This window comes from Mizuhopecten yessoensis, unplaced genomic scaffold, assembly GCF_002113885.1.
Source record: "Mizuhopecten yessoensis strain PY_sf001 unplaced genomic scaffold, ASM211388v2 scaffold4359, whole genome shotgun sequence".
In the NCBI taxonomy this organism is placed as follows: Eukaryota; Metazoa; Mollusca; class Bivalvia; order Pectinida; family Pectinidae; genus Mizuhopecten; species Mizuhopecten yessoensis.
This window is the reverse complement of record NW_018405506.1, coordinates 1,229,706-1,252,813: the sequence shown is the minus strand read 5'-3', so window position 1 is coordinate 1,252,813 and position 23,108 is coordinate 1,229,706. Positions and strand designations below refer to the sequence as shown.

General features: G+C 36.8%; 2 protein-coding genes across 3 annotated transcripts; one reads left to right on the top strand and one right to left on the bottom strand.

Annotated features, from left to right (window-relative positions):
* Positions 1 to 1,015: 1,015 nt before the first annotated feature.
* LOC110448865 lies at positions 1,016 to 13,448 on the top strand. Its single transcript, XM_021495341.1, has 3 exons — positions 1,016 to 1,306; positions 10,809 to 10,913; positions 13,101 to 13,448. Exons 1-3 carry the CDS (start codon positions 1,202 to 1,204, stop codon positions 13,272 to 13,274), a joined length of 384 nt encoding a protein of 127 aa, XP_021351016.1. The 5' UTR covers positions 1,016 to 1,201; the 3' UTR covers positions 13,275 to 13,448.
* A 6,041-nt stretch (positions 13,449 to 19,489) lies between these two features.
* On the bottom strand, positions 19,490 to 22,215 carry LOC110448864. 2 transcript variants are annotated; one of them, XM_021495340.1, is made up of 2 exons: positions 21,958 to 22,215; positions 19,490 to 21,565 (listed from the first exon to the last, which is right to left on the bottom strand). In XM_021495340.1, exon 2 carries the CDS (start codon positions 21,387 to 21,389, stop codon positions 20,568 to 20,570), a length of 822 nt encoding a protein of 273 aa, XP_021351015.1. In that variant the 5' UTR covers positions 21,390 to 21,565; positions 21,958 to 22,215; the 3' UTR covers positions 19,490 to 20,567. The 2 variants fall into 2 exon arrangements, with proteins under 2 accessions (XP_021351015.1, XP_021351014.1); XM_021495339.1 differs by having other exon boundaries at positions 21,974 to 22,215.
* Positions 22,216 to 23,108: the final 893 nt, after the last annotated feature.

The following is a 23,108-nucleotide window of genomic DNA, read 5'->3' as shown; positions in this document are numbered from 1 at the left end:
ATATATATTTTGTACCATTTATAATGCATAATATATTTCAGAAAAGATATGATATCTCTTAAATTCTTAACGAATTATCTTATATGTTATATTACGGAATTAGATTAGATGTTATCTAAGTCCGTGGTTATATAGATATCTTATACGGATATGACACATCTAATATAACATACAAGCTATCATATGGATAGTTACATATATGAGATATTCAAAAAGTAAATAAGATGTCATATATAATATAAAAGATATTTTACTTTTTTTTTAAATGTCTTATATACATGTAATTTAGTTACATGTTATAAGATATTAGATATAATTGTATGCATTACATCATCCAAACGGCTTGCAATTCGGGTTGATCAACGGGCGTCAGGGAAGTGAATGAATAACGCGAAAAAGAGTCTAGTCAAATCTAGAGGATTCATAGAATTAGTTCTGTATTAAGTGTTGATATAAACTTTATTTTGTTCTTAATTGAAATTAATGTCGCATCTAATAGTATATAAGGTATCAATTTTATCAAAATACCGTGATAAATAGTTTTGTGATAAATAGTCAATCATCGCCGCCTCAAAAGCAGGTATAGCAGATAGTCCAGTTACCCAAATAAGTTCCATGATAGCCTATTAAGAAAAATGTTCTACATTTTCCTTACCATAAGAAAAATTCCATCACCAGACCTAGACCGTAATTCTTGATATAACTAGCGTTTTTATGTTCTTTGTAAACTGATCGCTATTATACTAATTATTTGTAATCTGTAAGATGACATGTAGAAGATATAGATGTACACCTGCGTGTGTGTCCGGACTCAGTAACAACAGATATGTTCAGAGCATCTTTTTCCAATGAATTGAAAACATCTGGTCCCTAACGTTGCAACGGTACTTAATAATGATAATAAATAAAGAAAACAAGACAAACGTTTGAATGCATTTGATAGCTTGAGATCTCCGAGGCTCCCTTGCTAATATAATAGACACAAATATATACACACGCATTATAATAGCTGGGCTGTACCATCTGTTGACTACTCCCCTAGATCTATACGAGGGATGTACGGCGTGTTGACTTACGGCTGATTTCTCCGCCTGTGGTAAATATAAATCCCATCAAGTCCCCGTGACAGGTGTAACGTGGGTCCAGTGATCGAGGAGAGTCCATCCGACACTCACGTAGTCAGCATCCCCTCCCGGTCGTCATGGAGACCATGCGCTACTTCGCCCTCCTCTTCGTCCTCCTGTTTGTACCATTTGTCCTTGGAAGCGACTCTGTTGAGACGGATCCGGGTGAAAATGCCTCAACTGTGAGTCCTTTTTATATAAAGTTGTAAGCGACTTAATTTAATGGTTAGATGTTGTTGAGTATTACAGTCACAGTAACGTAATTACAATGTATTTTAACCAGGCATGTTATGTAGTAGAGTTATGTTTTCTTGTGTCCTGTTTTTTAAAAGTATTATTTCAAACTACATGTACCTAAACAGGGTTTCCGGGTAATTCCATTTTTTTTAAATCCAGACACATAAAGTAAATTTGATTTTTTTGCGAAAGATGTAAAAGAGATATGAAGAAGATCATTTTCGAAGGAAAACTTAAGAGAAAGCGAGATGCTCTGTTAGAAAATAAATTATTATCTTAACGGTACTAGTACCGGTATATAATATATGATTCCGAAAATACAAAAGAAAGAAAGAAAAACAGGAAAATCACCGAGAAGCTGCACGTATTGTTACTAATATTTATTTCGTGTGCCACTTTAGGATTTTCATACTTTCAAATGGGATTAGAAACAATTTCAAGAAAAAATAAAAGGATAAATGTTCAACTATTACATAAGATACGCGATGATCGTACACACGATTTCCGCGCTTCTCTCTTTCCTCCTACTTCAGCTTAAAATTGCCGTTATCCTCTTAGACACAGTAGTCATTATAGGAAAACGTTATTCCGACTCTAATTAATTCGTCTATTTTGCTTCAAGTCGTAGACTGTGGAATTCACTGAATAGTAAAACTACAGACTGATAACATTATTCCGATTTGTTGTGCCTGTCGTCTTATGCTTAACATTTTATTTGATATTTCTAGCACCATTTAGTGGCGGTTTATAAAGATATTAAAACCGTTCTCGATTGTTAACTGTGGAAGTGACAACTATGCCACAAGGTAAACTAATTTGTATCATCAAAACCATATACCTTCATATCGCACAAGGAAATGAGATATTTCCCAAAATGACGACGATGGTGACTTTCAAACTTGTCCTTAGTCTTAAACAACCTGTATCTCACGAAAACTTGTGTCGTCGTACACGTTTTTCCGTCGGTCGTCGACATCTTTCTCGGAAATCATGATATTCAAAACAAACCCTTGGGTGCCGATCGAATCAACTGCGGTATGTACACATTGAAGGAGTCGAAAGCTTGGATGTTACTATCAAGAAAGGAAAACTCAATCTAAATAATAACATTTGTCAAACAGTGAACCGTCCCTGTTGGTCATGTTGCCAGATCGAGGTAAGCGGTTGATAAAACAAATCCGTAATGTTCTTAACTTCACGTTCAGGAGGATGTATAATTTCGAGTCGGTTAATGTCCTTTTGTTTATAGACAACGTATTGCCAATTTATCTGAAAGTGAAAATGTAGACAAGGTTTTTGTTACAAGTCCCGATAGGCTGTTCATTAAATTCAGCTTCTTGTTAAAAAAAAAGTAAGTCGGCTTGGAGTAAGGCAAAGTTTGCTTAAATGGAAAGCAACCGCCTGGTGGAAACGCATTCAACCGAACTCCAAAAAGATATTGCCAACCAGGAACTTAATCATTCTCACAATTTTAACTTGCCTATCGCATTTCTTGTAAAGAAATGCTCTCATAATAAGAGGATACAGGAGTTCTTTCCGTTTGGCATGAGGTATGGAAGTGCAGAGTCAAATGTTCTGTACAAAAATAGCAACTTATTTTTATCTTCATCTTTGTATTCAAACGCTTTACATGTATATCTTAATACGATGCATCGGTAAACTCTGATCTAAATTTCAGATAAGTAAATTACAGTAGTTACGAGACGGTAATCACCCCAGCATTCTATAACATAATAATTAAACATAATTATATATATAATACTGCTACGTCATACGTTAGTTGTAGCATGTGTCACTACAATAGGGCTGTACTTACTTCACTGTACGCTGATATCAGCTTGATGTCATATGATATAACATCAAAAAAAGCACATACAATTAATACTCTGTCTCAATCATTACAATAATAAGAACGTTAACTGTTCAACTACCGTCCCCCATCATACCAATGTTTGCAAAATATGCACCAATGGTCCTTACCACGACTTTGGTTTGAACAATGTTTGCCTACTCTCCCATCATAACAATGACTGTGAAAATAATGTGATGTTTTTCTGTAAAATGTTACTTTTACAAAAGACAAAATTGTTATAATACAGCATACGTTCACAAAACAGGGTCCGTATTCATTAAACCATTCTTAGCTCAAACTCAGGTATTGCTGAAGCCCAATTTCTTAAACCAGTGATAAATAAATAATATTTTACATTTTGACAATGATTTGGAAGAATTCGGGAGAGACATGAGCAGAATATCGTTTTCGTGGTAAACACATGACTCTTTTTTTACAATATCGGTTGGCTTAATGAGTTACAGGAAAGTTTGTTTGAGCACAGAATCCATGCTTGAGTGTGAGATAGGTTTTAAGCACACAGGACCAGATGTATTTGATGGGTAATTAAAAAAGCGGAAGGCGAAACGCTGTAACCGTTGCTATATGGCCTCACTCGCGCGACAATTACCTTTATTTCGTTATGAGTTTATATCTTTTTCTAAAGTTAGCAGGCATTCAAAATGTTGTTTTTACATGTATTGTGTGTGTCGAAAAGGGCAAGTAATTTCCCAGATTTTTATGCGAGTGCTTTTTATTGTTTACATATTATATGTGTTGTGTATTTAAAAACGATGACAGAGACAGCATTCCTGACCTGGTTTTGATTCCTTAGAAAAGGTTCAATATTTTTAATTGTCTACAACAAATAAATACATTAACACATTGTGGTCATATGATGCATAATCACGATATTATATATATTGTTATAGGATTTCTATTTTCTGAATGAAATCTGTTACAATCCAATTATAACAGCACAATAGAAATGACAAGTCTCCCTCTCCCTGACCACGTGATCATCAATATGCTGTGTCAATGTATTGTACCTCTATCTCTTATCACATTGTCGTATCTTACGGAAATATCAGACGAGGGACAATTAATTACTGTAGGATCCTTTCCAGTGAATGAATTCTCAAGTAAAACCTATGAGCTTCATCGAATATGTGTGTTGATGATATTTATCTGACTATCCGAGTGTTGTGTTTCTCTATAGCCTGAAGTTAAATAAAGACGGTATGACGTCATGCTCCTTCAGTGAAATCAATAACCAGGACATTATCAAAACAGTTAATTATGATCAGGAATTGATGAACCCTTAGCATTTATGAGAACAAACATCAACTATTTAGTGTACATTTTTATAGTATTCTGCTATTTTAGATTTTCTTTTTCTACATCCTCAGCTCTATTAACATTATGTTAACATTGTTATAACTAGTGATATTTATGTTATTATGATGATATTGATACTTCTATTGTTATAATGTGTTAACATTCTCAGCGCTATAGATATTATGTTTACATTTTTATAACTAGTGATATTTATATAATTATGATGATATAGATAATTCTATAACAATAATGTATAACACACTCAGCGCTATTTATATTATGTTGACCTTGTCATAACTAGTTTTATATTTATATCATTATGATGATATTGAGACTTCTATGATCATAATGTGTTAACATCATCAGCTATAACTAGCGATTTTCATTTAAGGAATGATTTTTATTTTTTCAACATTTATGAGGTCATAACAACAATGGGTTTATGGACATATTGAATGAATCGCGTTAGCGATTCATGTAAAATATGTCCAAAAACCCATTGTTGTTATGACCTCATAAATGTTGAAAAAATAAATATCATTCCTTATATTTACATTGACGAATCCTTTCAGTGGATCGATATAACAACGAATAAAACAAATAAACAGGGTTTGTTCCTGCTTATACACGGGTGCAACGCAGTGGCGAGAACAGTGTTTTTTCGCGGGGAAATGTGACACTATCGTGAGAGATCTTAGCAACCGTCAACAACAATAACACAACAAAATGTAGTTCCATATTCAATGTTTATTTGTAGCACAGGACACGTGAATACGTGGATATTTCACCAAGCACAGTTCAATAATATTTTAAGATGTAAGAATTTAGCATCTAGGTCGGTCGTTCCGAGTGAGTTGTTTTTGTAGTATATTATTACGCAGTGTGATCAGGTTACTATCAGTTCCCACGTGCTGAGATTCTTTGAACACCTGTGTTATACATTTATGAATGTAATTTTTGTCAATGAGTCTAAGCATACAGAATGTAAATATATTATTATGATGATATTAAAACTTCTATTACAATAATGTGTTTACATTCTCTGCGCTTTGAATATTATGTTGACCTTATATCATTATGATGATATTAATACTTCTATTACAATAATGTGTTTACATTCTCTGCGCTTTGAATACTATGTTGACCTTATATCATTATGATGATATTGATACTTCTAATGCAATTATGTGTTTAATCTTTATACATGAAATTTATTAATATATTTCGTATCCGCATGTGGATATTTTTGCGCTAGTTTACTCAACGCGAAAAATGCTAATCAACGTAATATTGAAAATATCCACATGTGAACATGAAATATATTGATAAATTTCATCTATAAAGATCAAAGATATATATATATATGAAGACTTTAGAGTCATCCAAACCGTGAACAAAAATCCGCAATGCTATTTGTTTAAAGAATCAAAACGCGAACATTTCCGCAAACACTTTTTTTACTTTAAAGTTATACAATCGAAGTATAGAGGCTAGCTCATCCTCTGTATATGGTTATCACTACTGTAGAATGGGGAGTTACTGATTGTGAAAGTAGTTACATTTGACATGGAGTTTGATATTAAGCTTACACAATCTTCATAGACATGAACATGTATTTATTTATACGTGTTTTGGTTTGTTCCAAAATAAATTAATATCTCAATATCTGTGTCCATTTTTCACTACACAATAGACATATAGTATTGACTTTATGAACGAAATACCCCCATCTATCGGTTTACATGAATGATTCGTGATTATAAACAGGTGTGATTTATTACGACGGTAAAACGAATGAAATATACACCAATGTATATGAGTCAGGTGTCAGTATACACATAACGGATAGATCATGCAGATCATGAAGATCTTAATTACCTAAATACTATTTTGAATACAGACAATTTCTAGTAGCATTCCTCTGTGCCCATGAATTCAGTTACTTTCAATTTTTTGATGTCATATCATTTTTTCTGTTTAGTGAATATATGTTCATTTTGTTGAGCTTCTCACTGTACATCCAAACGGTTTGCATACAGGAAAAACAGGCGAGTAATATTATAACATTGTAATATCTTGTTGCATAACATATCACAATTGATCGTTATTTACCTTGGCGACTGTCATTCACAATAATCGCTATCCGTCTACCTGTAGGTGAAGATAAATTTTCCACTTCAATCGTGGTTAATCCTTGCAGATCCATGCATTTATACTCTCAGAACACTGCTCTTGATTTTCTTTTTTTTTAAGTTCCATTGTTATCACATTTTCGTCAATGTTCCGGAAGGTTCAGGTATTTTTTCAGACAAATATTTATTAAAGCTTTGGTCATACATTTGTACCTGTAATAAGGTTCTAATTGATAGTTACAGTTCCTGGCAGTGGTATGGGGATCCCTATTAAGACAAATTCTTCAAATCAATTCTGTATACATTACCAGCATTTTTCAACATATTAGACATAGAAAATATAAGCGGATAAAAAGAATAGGAACACAGCTATATATTTAGTGAGTATTTAGAATATTTTCATAACGACCAAACTTTGTTCTTACGATTTTGTTTGGTTTATTTTTTGAACGTCCTATTTACAGCCGAGGTCATGTAAGGACGTGCCTCCATGTGTGTAGTGTATGCGTGCTTGCTTGTGTGTATGCAGGAGACAGGATATGTTGGTGAGCTTGTCTCCTTGTGGTAGCGCGGATCTGATGCCGACTATATATTGCTATCTCACTGAAATACCATACCGAAGGAACTCAGCACAGCATTCCGCCCGGTCACATTATACTGACAATGGGTGAACCAATTGTTGCCATTCCCCTAAATACTGAACGTTAAGTAGGGAATAACAACTACCATTTTTAAGGACTTTGGTATGTCCTGGCCTGGGAACAGAACCTATTGCCTTTCCCACCCTGGCGAACGCTCAATATTAAGGCCAAAAGTGAGGTGTTGCTAAACAAGGTGCTAGGAAATAAAAGATAGTTAGAAGTAGAAAGAAAGTTAGCATCCCAAATATCGCAATGGGTGCAGCCGATTTATTATATAATAGAGGACGTCAAAGCAAATCCCCGATTCTGCAAGGGGTTCCCACATAAGTCGCCTCCTACGATACATGCGGTGGGTAAAAACAGGTGTTTTCTTGTCCGGATCCCCCACCTGCAGGGGTGTTGTTCTTACAAAGTGTTTATTATTCTTAACGTCAATCTGTTTCCTAAATCTATTTTAACATTATACAAAAATAAGTGTTCATAAGTAGAAATATGCAGTCTGAGTGTAAGATTTCTATTTTAATACATTAGATCATAATTTAATCCAAAACACGTCTAGTCCGTCCACATATGTTACATCCGTTAGAGTCAGCTTCTGTCAGGGAAGATGATGATGATGATGATGTGTGTTTCTACGTAGAAATATGCAGTTTGAGTGTAAGATTTCGATATTGATACATTAGATCATAATTTGATTTAAAACACGTCCTGTCCGTACGCGACATGATAGTTAATGACGACACTTCGGCCTCCGTAACAGATGTTCTCCTACAGAGTGTATATATCATTGTCTAATGTAACAACCACGGTCGCAACTATGCCTGGAAACACGAAACTTTCAGCTGTATCAAACCTTTAAAAAAAATGACAAGCTGTTCAAAAGAACACATTATGATGACATGTATCTCATACGTTGCATAATATTGATTTATATCGTCATCCTTTATTCAATAATGCTGTGACCGCCTTTTGTCAGAGACTTATGACAAAAGTTCAAACGTGAATAATAACTTTTGATGAGAACCGTATGGTCATACATCAACAATACATTTGTTATAGAGTTTGTTCGTACTCTACATAAATTCAGATGTTCGGTCACAGTTGAACAAATAAAGATACTTTGTATTAAGGTAGGAGATTTTTTATTTTACAGATACAGGTCGATAACGACTTTGGGCAGATTTTATGGTATCTGTCATGATCTCGTTGAGAAATATGCTGCTTCCTTGTGTGATATAAAGGTCCACGTTTTGTACTATACTCGTCTGTCTCCATTTGTCGTTCTCGGTCACAACCTCGGCTCATCTGTCTCCATTGGTCGTTCTTAGTCACAACCCAGCTCATCTGTCTCCATTGGTCGTTCTTGGTCACAATCTCAGCTCATCTGTCTCCATTGGTCGTTCTCGGTCACAACCTCGGCTCATCTGTCTCTATTGGTCGTTCTTGGTCACAATGTCAGCTCATCTGTCTCCATTAGTCGTTCTTGGTCACAATCTTAGCTCATCTGTCTCCAATGGTCGTTCTTGGTCACAACCCCAGTTCATCTGTCTCCATTGGTCGTTCTTGGTCACAATCTTAGCTCATCTTTCTCCAATGGTCGTTCTTGGTCACAACCCCAGCTCATCTGTCTCCATTGGGCGTTCTTAGTCACAACCCAGCTCATCTGTCTCCATTGGGGGTTCTTGGTCACAACCTCAGCTCATCTGGCTCCATTGGTCGTTCTTAGTCACAACCCAGCTCATATGTCTCCATTGGTCGTTCTTGGTCACAATCTCAACTCATCTGTCTCCATTGGTCGTTCTCGGTCACAACCTCGGCTCATCTGTCTCCATTGGCCGTTCTTGGTCACAACCCAGCTCATCTGTCTCCATTGGTGGTTCTTGGTCACAACCTCAGCTCATCTGTCTCCATTGGTCGTTCTTAGTCACAACCCAGCTCATCTGTCTTCATCGGTTGTCCTTGGTAACAACATCGGCTCTTGCTTTGAAGACGTTACTTTACGTTTCAACCTAGAGTGCAAAGTTAAAAGGTGGGGCGTCATCGATAAAGCTGAAAACGCTTACCATTTCGAAACCCGAAACACCTTGTTTTATTATTCTTGAACTTTTTCTAACGCCTCCTTGTTAATAATTAGCCCTACCTTTACCAATTTTGAGCTGAAAATAAACGTATTCTACTTTGTTTTGCAACCTCTTCTGTTTTGTCTTGTTGTAATCGACTTCAAGTTTCGATTTTATCATGCATTTTGTGTTATTCAGCGACCACACTCGTGTCATATTATTGTGTATGAACTTATGTGAAAGGACAGTTAATTCGTGTCCATATGAATGACGTTTATGAAACTCCAGGAATGTTGCCTTTTTAAAAGATATCTTGAAAGTAAATCAATGTTTACGACACAGCTGGAATGACAATGACCAAACATGTGTACAAACCAAAGATGTATCGTGTACCGCAGTCTGGAATCGCACCAGCATGGTGACTTGGCCTTGTGCTATGTCAATGTATACAAACTTATATATAAAGTTATTCCTAAAACATACTCACTGTAATTAATTATATAATGATGTCATAGCACATCTAAGCCAAGATAAAACGCCAGGGTACATTGTGGAGCTATTTATGAGATTAACTTCTCCTTCTTTGTCGTTTAACGAACACGTGAGAGTAGAGAATTAGTGCTACAGTTTTAACAATTTGGAGTGATCTAACACATTGTTGTGTGATTTGTGTCTTCTGTATTTCCTGACCCCGATGTCCAAAACAAAATCAGCGATCTGCATGATAGATACGTGCCAGTAGAAAACTATTTTTTCTTCACAACTTTACATTTCTTGTTTGAAAACATTACTGAGCCTGCTTGATAACCAAAAAACAAAAACCTACGAATGCAATTTCGAAAGACGTTATACTATTAAATCATGCTTCTATATAACAATTTCTCGAGTACCGGTGTATGATACCGATATGGCTACGTCTCCTTTGTATTGGATTTCGAAACCAGAATCCTCATTAACAACGTTGTATTGCCTGCTCTGCTAACTTCTTAACTAAGCCACCATTCAAACTTTTTACCATTATTCTGTGCCATTATATTAGGGCAAAAGACGTTTTGTGACAGCGTATGCTTTAGAAGTAGAATCAGTGGAATTTTTTAAGTACGCAGAGGAGAGTTTGGTAAATCCTTAATGTTCCTTTCTCAAAAATATATCTTTTTACAGAACATTTTTATTTTGAATCTGTCGTCTACTTTACCTCTTTGGAATCAATTAATGAACCTGCTGTTCTGACGTCATGGGTATGACTGAAAGTTGAAAGACAGCGGAATTACAATCAATATTTTATTATCGAAAACATACCTCGCTATCGATGGCAAGTGCGAGTTGTTGTATGAATAATTCGAGGCACAGTGGGCTTTTATTTATTTATTGATATAATTATATATTAATATATTACGTAATTACATATCATATAATATATGCTTATGTATGAATTATATTTCCAGTGTAAAGGGAAAGACGGTGAAATCCTTTTGGATAACAAACGTAATTTGGTTCGATGTCTGAAATGTGACAACGTAGCCGCTAATGTAGACCATAGTACCGACATGGTAAGTCAAAATACAGAGTTAATAATGGTAATAATAGGGAAAACGGTATCATCATCATCACTATCATCATCATCATCATCATCATCATTTGTTTTTGCTAAAAATAAGTGGCATAAAAATTAAACAAATCAAAGATTTCGCTCAAATACATAGAAACAAACAAAGGGAGATAACTTCTAAACCTCTTTTGGATGGTTCTTTCTATAAATATTAAAATATTTCAACTTTACATACATAGAACACAATACCTATGCACAAACTTTTGCATCAAGTAAAAATAAAGATGTATCAGCTATTGTATTTTAATAATCTCACACGTAACGTATTGAAGTCAATATTTACCTTTACGCGATTAACATTCTTATTCTGTGTTCTTCTTGCTTACATGTAATATTCTCTAATTCATAGTTTAGTTTATGATAAATCAAGAATTTCTTATATGGTATTTGTGGTATTACACATTTTTTTATATTCATTACTCATTTAGTTAGTTAGGGAAGAATGTTGTTGTTCGGATTTTACAGCAGGGTACCTGGTAACATATTATGTTTGTAAACTGTTTATATATACACCGAACTGCTTTCAGATGGGCATTATAAACAACTATATATAGGCAATATAAACACAAACTACATCAAAAGGTGTCTACTAGTCCACAAATAAAGTGATAACCGGATATCCCAGTATGAAGTCATGTTTAGGTAATGATGCCAGGTGTATGAATTGATGTCAGGTCTAGGAAATAATGTCAGGTCTAGGATAATGATGTCAGGTCTAGGTAATGTTATAAGCTCTAGGTAATGATGTCAGCTCTAGGTAATGATGTCAGGTCTAAGTAATGATGTCAGGTCTAGATAATGATGTCAGGTCTAGGTAATGATGTCAGTTGTAGGTAATGATGTCAGGTCTAGGTAATGATGTCAGGTCTAGGTAATGATGTCAGGTCTAGGTAATGATATCAGGTGTAGGTAATGATGGCAGGTCTAGGTAATGATGTCAGCTCTAGGTAATGATGTCAGGTCTATGTAATGATGTCAGGTCTAGGTAATGATGTCATGTCTAGGTAATGATGTCAGCTCTAGGTAATAATGTCAGGTCAATGTAATGATGCCAGGTATATGTAATGATGTCTGCTCTAGGTAATGATGTCAGGTATATGTAATGATGTCAGGTCTAAATAATGATGTCAGGTCTAGATAATGATGTCACGTCTGGGTAATGATGCCAGGTCTAGGAAACGATGTCAGGTCTAGATAATGATGTCAGGTGTAGGTAATGATGTCAGGTCTAGGTAATGATGTCAGGTCTAGGTAATGATGTCAGGTCTAGGTAATGATGTCTGCTCTAGGTAATGATGTCAGGTCAATGTAATGATGTCAGGTTTGGGTAATGATGCCAGGTCTAGGTAATGATGTCAGGTCAAGGTAATGATGTCAGATCTAGGTTATTGCATCAGATCTAGGTAATGATGTCAAGTCTAGGTAACGATGTCAGATCTAGGTAATGATGTCAGGTTTGGGTAATGATGCCAGGTCTAGGTAATGATGCCAGGTCAGAGTAATGATGTCAGATCTAGGTTATTGCATCAGATCTAGGTAATGATGCCAGGTCTGAGTAATGATGTCAGCTCTAGGTAATGATGTCAGGTATAGGTAATGATGTCAAGTCTAGGTAATGATGTCAGATCTAGGTAATGATGCCAGGTCTAGGTAATGATGCCACGTCTAGGTAATGATGTCAGGTCAAGGTAATGATGCCACGTCTAGGTAATGATGTCAGGTCTATGTAATGGTATCAGGTCTATGTGATGACGTCAGCTGAAGGAAGGAAGTGGGGACTAGGCTAAAAAGTGAGCACATCTTACTAAGTCATGAAGTTGGCCTAGATTATAAAGACAGTGCAAGGTTATGAAATGAGAACTAGGTTGTGAAGTGATAAAATGACAACGAGGTTGTGAAGTGATGAAATAAGAACGAAGTTGTGGAGTGATAAAATGAGAACGAGGTTGTGGGGTGATGAAATGAGAAAGACGTTGTGGAGTGATGAAATGTGAACGAGGTTGTTGAGTGAGGACTAAGCAATGAAGCATGTTTTGTTGAAACATGACGTTGAAATAATATTGGAGAAATGTAAATACAAATGAGATATCAGGTTTTTGAAAATGTACGTCATTGTTTCCCTTTTTAGGTGTGTAACTGTCCTGAAGGGAGAATGTGTAAAGCCCAGGAAAAAGAAGGGACGTCCACCGTCACGTTCGAGTATTACTGCACGAAAAAGAATCTGGACATATCCATGTTTAACAGTGGACTGAACCTTGATAATAATGAACAACAACAGCCAGCGACAGAAAGCGGCAGGTAGTGGACATCCGGGCAACTTGACTTCCGGGCCCCTAAACAAGGCAGATGTCATCATAAAACGCTTCATGTTGAAAATCTTGAAATTTTCTCAGCATATATTCGTTTATTTTTTTGTGTGATTATAAAGCATTATCATTCGTGATAAAATGGATTCTGACCAAAATTTGCAAATCAATACTCTCTGTCTTTTATTTGTTACGTTGGGTTGTGAAGTTTTGTAATAAATAGTTGTTGTGTGCAAAACACTGTGTTCCGACTGTAAACACACCGCTGATCCTCCTTACTGACAATGAGGATTAGTAGCGTCTGTCTGTTACTGTGATAATTACAATAATATAGAAAGCATGAAAAGTAACTGTTATCCGTGCAGGTTCTGCACATTTAGTCCCTCCCCATCCCTATCAATGCAGTTACCATCAATGCCTCATAATTTGGAATATGAAAAAATGTCGGTACAACACTAAGTGAAAGATACACTATTATGATGTCCATAGAATCCCACATCTAACCCGTGCTAATGTCTTACTGGTATGATATTAATGTCTGTGCATTTAAAAGACAAATCTTCTCGAGATACTGTATCTATACGGTCAAAAAAGTCTATTTTTGAATCTGTCAAAAATTGAACCAGATTGGTGTTTAAAAAGGATACTATAGATTTTCAATCAATTGTCATTTTTATTACATTTTTGTAACCCTCAAAATAAATAATCTATTTTAAAACTAGCCACACGTGGTGTCATGATCACGTGATATATTTCAGTGACATGTTTCGACGACAGCAAGGTTGGACGTTGGTGTCTGCCAGAAAAAATAGATCGATGGAAAGAGATATCGAATGCAATGTTTTCGTGTACTCGTGTAGAATGAACGCATAGGAGCGGTGTGATGCTCGCACTGAATGTGCTCGTCTTCATGAGGAGGAATTACTTCGGTCAGCCTAGTTGCCGCATTAGGCTGACCGTCATGTACCGCCTTGCTTTAGGAGGCACGGCAGTCTAGTGGTAAGACGCCGGGCTCGAGACCGAAGGGTGAAGGGTTGTAGAATGCTAGCTTTGAGCGCCGAAATGGCAGCACCGGCTGTACGCTCCCCATGGAGTTTAGAAGATATTGGCTGGTTGCAAAAGACTCTATAACCACGGGTAATAATTTGTGAACCGCTTTGAGACGACCTACGAACTAGTTTGTGATAAAGCGGTATATAAGAACCTCGAATTATTACTATTACTATTATTATGTAACTAAGAAATGGCTTATCAACATTAAATTGTGCAACTGACGGACAGATAATCAAAGCCATATATGTCACTTCAACTTTAGTCGGATAGATGAGTTTCCTTTCCGACGTTAATCTATCAAATCTTTCTGGTTTTGCCTACATTGCTATCCGAGCAGCTGGACTTTGAACACTGCTATAGGTAGAGCTATTCCGTCTTTGCGTATTGCAGAGTTATCTTCTCTTGGGAGCAGGTATTGATTGTTACGTCACTTGTTTGTGATAGTAACGTCATCAGTTTTTGAGAAAACGACGTAGTTTTCTCGCACAAACCAATGACGTAACAATCAATCCCTGCTCCCAAGTGAAGATAACTCTGCAATACGCAAAGACGGAATAGAGATACGCAACTCAACCTGAACTCTGGGAAACAAATTGATAAGTCATTAGTTTATTTAGTCCATTTCCAAAAATGTGATACTTTATAAGACTACATCGGTACATATTGCTTTATTGATAGTTGATTTCTGTCCTTTCCTTTATAATTCGTTATATCGTTTAGGATCGATTTTGGGATAGAATAGCACCTAATTTTCGTTATTTTTGTGACTTTGTTTGGTATTATTTTGTCTTTGAATTCATCGTTATTTTGAGGCTGATGAAGGAATCAACGAAAGGGCGAAGTATCAGTATTTCGGAGAGGAATAATGAATAATACGCGAAAAACACCGAAATATTGATAGGACTATCAATAAAAAAAAGTCGAAACAACGACTCAACGCTAATCGAGACATCGCTTCGATACTTGGAACCACAAACGAACCTCGAAAACAATATGTACCTATTCAAGTTTGTCACGGTTATCTCCAAATTAACCATTGGAGATTTATTTACTTTGTTAGTTATATGTAACCTCGTTTTCTCCAGAAAGTCAAATTTTAATATGGTCGATTGAACGCCCAGTTCCTCATAAAACACTCTCCGATCGATTTGTAGACAGTACTGAGGCCATTGTGATAAACCCGTATTGTATTGNCAATCCCATGTCCACCCGTACAATATGAAGCCTATTCTAAAATGGTCAATATATATATATATATAGTAGATAATAAATAAATAAGTCCTTGCGAAGGAAAATATAGAATAAAAACAATTTTTTCAGATCGTCCGCTAGGCCTTTCTGCCTTCTAGGGCTTCTTCAGGCGGATTGAAATATATATAAATAAAATATTTAAATATTAAAAAAATATTTAAATATTTATCAATAATATTTTTATAATAATATTTGAAAAATATTTAAATATTTATCAATATTATTGATAGTCCTATCATATATATATAAATGGCTTCACATACAGGTACTTATGCAATGCAGGACAGATAATCAAAACCATATATGGCACTTCAACTTTATCAGATAAATGAGTTAATCTGTCAAATCTTTCTGGTTTTACTTAGTTCGACAACTACAAGTTACATGGTCGAATGATATACCTACCTGTTTCTTAATCAATTTTAAGTTTTAAGTGCTTTGGAAAAAAATGTTCACCTTATCAACGTTCAGGGTGTTCTGATACCTTCGTTTTCCTTTTTGTTTTTGATGATTCTTGTGCGTTGTTGATTTACTTTCAAAGGCTATCTAATCCTCAAAGAGCACCATGTTTCTTTCTCTGTTCTGGTTCAAAAACGTCTATGAAACAAACTTTCTGATTACTCAAATCTTCATCGGTAAAGTTATCACTAGAAATACACGTAAGGAAGCACACATTCAAATAAATAAGCAAGCTGATACGGAACGCCAAACAAATATATGGTCATTTCGTCCAGTTCTAAACCCGTGTGTCCAGATAATGGTAAACGGAGACTATATATAATGGCTATAAAACCACGAATAACGTTACAGGTTTACAACTTTGGCTGAAAACAAAAGATAATTTATGCTTAAGTTAGTATTTCATGAAAAACGTGCCAGAATTAATTTCTACTACAAGATCAGTGCCATCCTCGGGTACTGGCAGCCCACGAGCAGAGCCAATCACGTGCTGTCGTAAAACAATCACTAGAAACAGGAACGACAACATTGTAGTTTAGATTCAACTAATCATAACGCTCGTTGTAAAGCCATGTTTGACCAAGTACAGAGGCGGAGAACCATGGCGACCAGTGAGAGCTACCATTTATCTAACACTCAAGATGTTCACAAAAAAGATTTGATGAGTCCGTCTCTTCTCACGAATTACTGTAATATATATCAAGTACCGAATCTAACATATAAGAGCACAGTGGTCGGGTGGCCGGGTGGCGAAGTGGATAGCGCACTTGCCATTCACCAAGGCGGCCGGGGTTCGATTCCCCGATCGGACGTGAAAAAGTGGGTTTTCTCCGGGTACTCCGGTTTCCTCCCACACTAAGACACCCCCGCCCCCCACAAGAGTGATTAATATAAGATGAAATAACTTGTTTCATAATTGTTGTTAAATAAATAAAGTTTATATTAAGAGCACATCGAACGTTATCAAAACATTGCCATTCGTGAATATTACACTCTCGATTTAGAACACAATATCATTCAATTCCACTGTGACACGCGTATAGATCTGAATAGGCAAAATCCGGAAGATTTCTCCGATATATTCCGAAATGGGACACATCTCTTTGATAACATTGGAGTATTATGCATATTTTTTAACATCTATCCTTTACCTCTATTTAGTTCATTGGTATGAATGGACAGCTGTTTGCTGATCCGTATGTTGTTTATGTTCAATAGTGGCGTAAAACCTACATAAGTGTAAATACAATGTGCGTCTGTAATGTAACTTGTGATGTAATAATTATATAGTGATGAAGAGAAATGGTTCGACATTTGGCCGTCAATTGTAACTACATTTAGTAACGAAAGTCTTAAATGAACTTCTGTGGTGAGTTTGGATGTACGTACCTGCCCCTTAACGAAACGTTTATAAACATGTGACCATTTACCGATAGAAAATGCTGCATTTGATATTTCCTCCGTACATTTCTGCATTATTAATAAACTCTGAGTGACTTCTCATATTTCCAATTTTATTTTATGGGCGTTAACCGAAGCATATTATCACGGTGGTTATTTTTTCATTTGTGATCTCATCATTTATTTTGTGCACCGACAAATCGTAAAATTATATTTTAAATGTATATTCGGACGTATCCTTATATGAAGAGTAATTTAAGACGGATTAAAAGTTAAGATCAACACTCGGTTAAAATGCAATCCTGATGATGGTTCAGCACATACACATGTATTACACGTGCACATGTACATATGTGAGTAAGCGGGAGAGGGGGTATATTTTTAACGATAATTGATATTAACCTTTAATTCAACTAATATTACTCTACATATGAGGATATGTAAAAACATCCTACAGTAAACAAACATGGCGCTTGGAAGGTACGCCTTTCACACCTCCTAATTTAATTTTCTTTTGTGAAATAGACTTAACAGATTATCATCCTGTCTAGTCTTATCTGTGTCAAATCGTTGTGTAATGAAGATTTAATACTTACTATACTTTCTTTGTATTTATATAATGAAATATTAAAATAATAATGGTAATATTTTAAGAATGTATATCAATACATGATGCATGGTAATAATCGTCCGGATTTGTTTACACATAAATGTATTTAAAGGTATATTTTTTTATACAGGTACACGTAGCGACCACTATGTGGTAATACCCTACCTGTAGGTAATACCCTACCAGTAGGTAATTACCCCACTGTTGGCGGCTTCTTTGAGTCATTGATACATTTACACTAAGTAACCGGCTATTGTATTTTACATACTTAAGATAGCCAGGTGTAATACCAGATATTAGTGGTAGGTAAGTGGACTAACCTATAGTATGTGCACAGGTAGCGTATTAACATCACAGGTAACAATGGGAGAAGAATGAGTTTAAGACCGGATTAATTTACACGATTAAACTGAGTTAGCACTATATATGTTGGTAAGGACTTCGGTATTAACTCTACCGAAAACATGTGGGGATAAAACAGGTGTAGCTACAAGGACTGCTCCAATGGAATGCGTGGGTCGGTCTGCTTGCAAATAAAACTGTACATCCCCACGTTCGTTTTACGCCCTCCCCGAATATCTTGTAAAGATTACTTCCTCAGAACTATGTTACTACTAAATCAATATTAACGTGAACAAACTAAACACATACACTGCCGTACTCTTTCGTCGTTAAATCTCATAAATATTGTACACACAAGTTTTACCCAATGCAACTACTGGCTAATTGACTTTGCCCTGAAGCATACGATGCACACGGTGCCTGTAATGCAAGGTGGTATTCCTCAACAGTCGAAACATAAATAATACAACAGTTGTCTTCGAATAAATTGAGGATGTATAGAAATTTCAACTTCATGTAAAATTTAGTACAAAAATGGGGAAAACACGTTTTCAAAGCTACATCGTATATAATAGAACACGGAACTCTGTTTGGACAATACAACCGAGACGAGAGCTTTGTCTAAACAGGTAATATATTCCCTAGCTACGTGGTACTATAGACGGTGGTGATGGACTTGTCTAATCAATATATATATATATATATATATATATATATATATATATATATATATACCTATTATACACAGTTTACTAATATGCTAGTATAATATAGCCAAAAACTGTTGGATGCACTTTTCTGTTATCGTATGTCTGAATGTCATTGGGTATACCAAGATCCGCTTGTTCAAACTTTAGTTAAATTTAACAAGCGGTAAGTGAAAATTCGAATTGTTGAGAATGAGAAACAAGGGCTTTCATTGCAAAATGAATCCACAGAATACATCTTTCTGGTCTGTCTCAAAACACATCTGCAGCAATGAAAATATGCATACATCTGTAACCAAAGTTTGCGCAACCGGGACCAGACGGTCATCGAGTTGTCTTACCTCTTTGTAACGAACATTTCAGAAAGTAAGTAAAACAAATTCTACGTTGTAAAGTGATTTTATTATTTGGTATTATAGAAACCATCACTGTTGCGGTCAAGCGAACTTTACTGTAAACACCTGTGAACTATCGGTTATGTTTTACAAGTTTTGTAAATTTACCATGCTGCCCTTACACAAATAATAAAAGATATTCTTTCATTATACAAATGTATCTTAAGTTAGCCTGATTCTCCTGTTCGAATTGACATCTCTCAGTACAAGGTCAATTACACACCACAGATAGAATGTACAGTTTCAACCTCTGACGATATTTACCTTATTACGGTAACACACACAGCCTTTTTTAGCCTATTGTAAACAAACCCGTACATATTTTTCAGGAAGTTATCTGGACTTGATAATGTGTATAAAATAAAAGGTAACGCTGAGTTATTGTCAACTATTAATAATGATACTTGAAATAAACACACTGAACTAAACTGGTACAAAATGTGGGTATAATGTGTAAGGTAACATAGATATCCTTAATTAACTCCAACACATATCACAGGTATAATGTATAAGGTAACGTGCTCCATATTGAAACATACGTCCACGTCCACAACCTTGCACGTGATGTTCCTACAACCCTACACGGGTTTTCACACCATTGTCATTCAGTACTACGTAAACAAGGATACTGTCAGACAGATAAGCCACCACGGACATACACGTGCTGTCACCAAGGCGCTTCGCGCGCTGTCACCAAGACTCTTCACGCGCTGTAATCAAGTCGCTTTACGCACTGTCACCAACGCCCTAACTAGTCACCATGAATCTACACGTGCTGTCACCAAGGCGCTTCGTGCGCTGTCACCAAGGCGCTTCGTGCGCTGTCACCAAGGCTCTTCACGCGCTGTCACCAGGTCGCTTTACGTACTGTCACCAACGCCCTAACGAGTCAGTATGGATCTACACGCGTTGTCACCAAGGCTGTTCAAACGTCTTACCAAACTATACACATGTTGTCAAACAAGTCATCATAGTCATACGCGTCCTGCTCACGTGCTGTCACCAACGCTATTTACGTGCTGTCGCATGACCCCTAACGTCTCCTTACATGTACTACATGTGAACATGCTGTCACCACGCCCATACAGCCGTTGTTATCATTTTTGGGTTGTGACTGTCGATTCTGCGTGAAGTGTTGTTGCCGTCTGCCTTCTGCTGGGCGGACGGCGTGGCTTCTTTGGAGTGTATTGTCAGCTGAGAGGCTCTTGTAGCCTTCTGAGAATCATGCCTAAATCTCAATGGCAAATCCAGAAAACTATGATTCTTCCACGTGCCTTGATTTCGGAAATTAGAACGAGATATCACAAAACCATTTTTATTACTGGAATGAAGTTTACACTTTGTATAAAAGTCCTTCGATTCTTTCTTTAACGAGAACGATGACTCTCTGTTTACACGAGTTTGGGGAGAGTCATTTTCGTGTTGTTTTATCACTGACTTCCGGACCACCGCAGTCTGACTGGAAGGGTTAATCATTTGAGGATCGACGATAATAAACCTTTTGTTATCGTCTCTTTGATCATTTTTGTCTCTATTTTTGTCATTGTACATCTCATATCCAAACATCGGCACGGCGCCGTTATCCTGCTTTTTATGCTTGTCAACGTGGATGTATGAAAATGTCACGGCAGGAAGCTGTTGCACCTGACTGTTATTGCTTGTTGTAAAATCCACGTGTTTTTTGTGTTTGTCGTGGGTAGATATACGAATGATCTTGTCCGGTAAGGTGCGTTCGTTGGGGCGAGCGCACTCCTCCCGATCGTCTGGGTCGTACGGGATAGAGCTGAGTACGACCCGACATATAGATCCATCTGCGTAACTCCTAGTCACTTCATTTATCCAGTTCTCAATGAACTTCCGTTTTAATGGCGACAACAAACACAGGTCCGACATGGCGACGGAGTCAAATTTCGTGAAAAATCGTTTTTATCAGATGAACAGGAGTTAAGAGTTACCTGTCTTGGTGTATTGCTGGTGTAGTGTAAGCTATTCCACAGTGATATATGTTCGCTCCTCTGTGTGTGGCCCCCAGCATCAGCAGCACTTGCCCACTGTTGTACCGGCTTCAACTGTAAAACAAAGACGACTACACGTCACTAGTTGTAAGGTCCATTTGCAAGATGCATTCATGAATAAAAACTTGCGGCCACACTACCTGGTGCGTGTCTCGGCCTGAGAACTATTGGGCTATTTTAACACTACACTTCAGGGGATGCGTGTTGTCACGTTTATTAATCAGACCGCATTTGGTCCGTACACTTATCAGCAGCAAATCAGGCGCTCTACCAACACGCTGGAGATTTCATTCGCAAAACACAATTGCTGGAGAGTTTCTGTCTAAGTCTGGCAGGGTGCCACTTCAGACATTATCATATGGTGATATGAGAATGAGCTATGAGATTGGAATATCTTTAAATCATACCCTCATTTCTTAGGATTTTTTTTAAAAAGCCAATCTTACCGGTACTGATCATGACCTCTCTGCAATGAAAAGTGCCCTGCGCTCCCGATTTCGTCCTTCCACTCTGGGTAACTAACCGAACATCGGCCGGAACGGTCCTGTCGCCTGGTATTTAATGCGCTAATCCATCGCTGCCGACAAGTTATAGCGCATGTAATATCCGTACGGCCATTATAGCCTGTCAAACGGACCACAACGAGCGTCTTACCGACCAACACTTACGTATTGTAGTGATCGCGGATTAATGCAATAAGATTACGGAAATAATACCCTGTAGGAATATCTACCCTTACAATATTGCTGTGGTTTGCGCAACAACGGATCGGGATTAATGCTGTAAGCCAAATTTAAAGGTGGCAAAAATAAGGTTCGAACAATGCCATCTTGCTAGGTTACACGCCCGACCCCCGCGGGCAGACTTTGATGACCAGCTCTTGGCTATTACAACTGTCAAACGATGGATAATCGACAGACACTGACTTTTAATCAATCCTGTCACAATTCAATATTACTGGCCCGCTGGCGTCCCCGATAGGCTATGGTATATATACATTAGCTGTGTGGTCCGAAGTAGACTCAATATGGCCAATTACATTAAATTACTGCTACGTATATAGAACACGATAGCCGCTATAGACCGTAAAGGCTGGCGGACATTGCGCTTTTACATGTATTTATATCATTAGCTCGTAATTTTCACAGTCATTCCTTTAGTTTGGTTTGTTTTACCATTATCATAGTCGCAATTAAGAGTCCACTTATCATACATGTATTAAACATTGATTATTCGATTTATAATTAGTGTGATTGTCCTTCGCCCGATGACGCCCACCTGATGACCTTCGCCGGCCGGTGATCATCACCTATAATATGATGACCTGTTTAATTAGGTAAACTGCTATAGTGAGCAAAGACGGACTATACATGTTGATAAAGGGGTCCGTTTTCTGTAATTGAAGATGACGGTGTGCACTCCGTTTATAGTGGTCAAACCAACATACATTGATGTATAGCACAGGGGCCTGAGCATTTGTTTTACACCTTAGTTTAGGTCCAAATATAGCTGTTACAAATTCTCAGGTCCCTGTGATGTACAGTAGTAAGATAGTTCGTTTATTTACTCGAACAGTATGGCCGGTATAATCGCAAAT

Bases quoted from the DNA above. Each gene is read 5' to 3' on its own strand.
- LOC110448864 (XM_021495340.1), bottom strand. From the start codon at position 21,389: ATGTCGGACCTGTGTTTGTTGTCGCCATTAAAACGGAAGTTCATTGAG.
- LOC110448865 (XM_021495341.1), top strand. From the start codon at position 1,202: ATGGAGACCATGCGCTACTTCGCCCTCCTCTTCGTCCTCCTGTTTGTA. The intron at 1,307-10,808 runs GTGAGTCCTTTT...TTATATTTCCAG, and splicing joins CGGGTGAAAATGCCTCAACT to TGTAAAGGGAAAGACGGTGA. The intron at 10,914-13,100 runs GTAAGTCAAAAT...TTCCCTTTTTAG, and splicing joins TAGACCATAGTACCGACATG to GTGTGTAACTGTCCTGAAGG.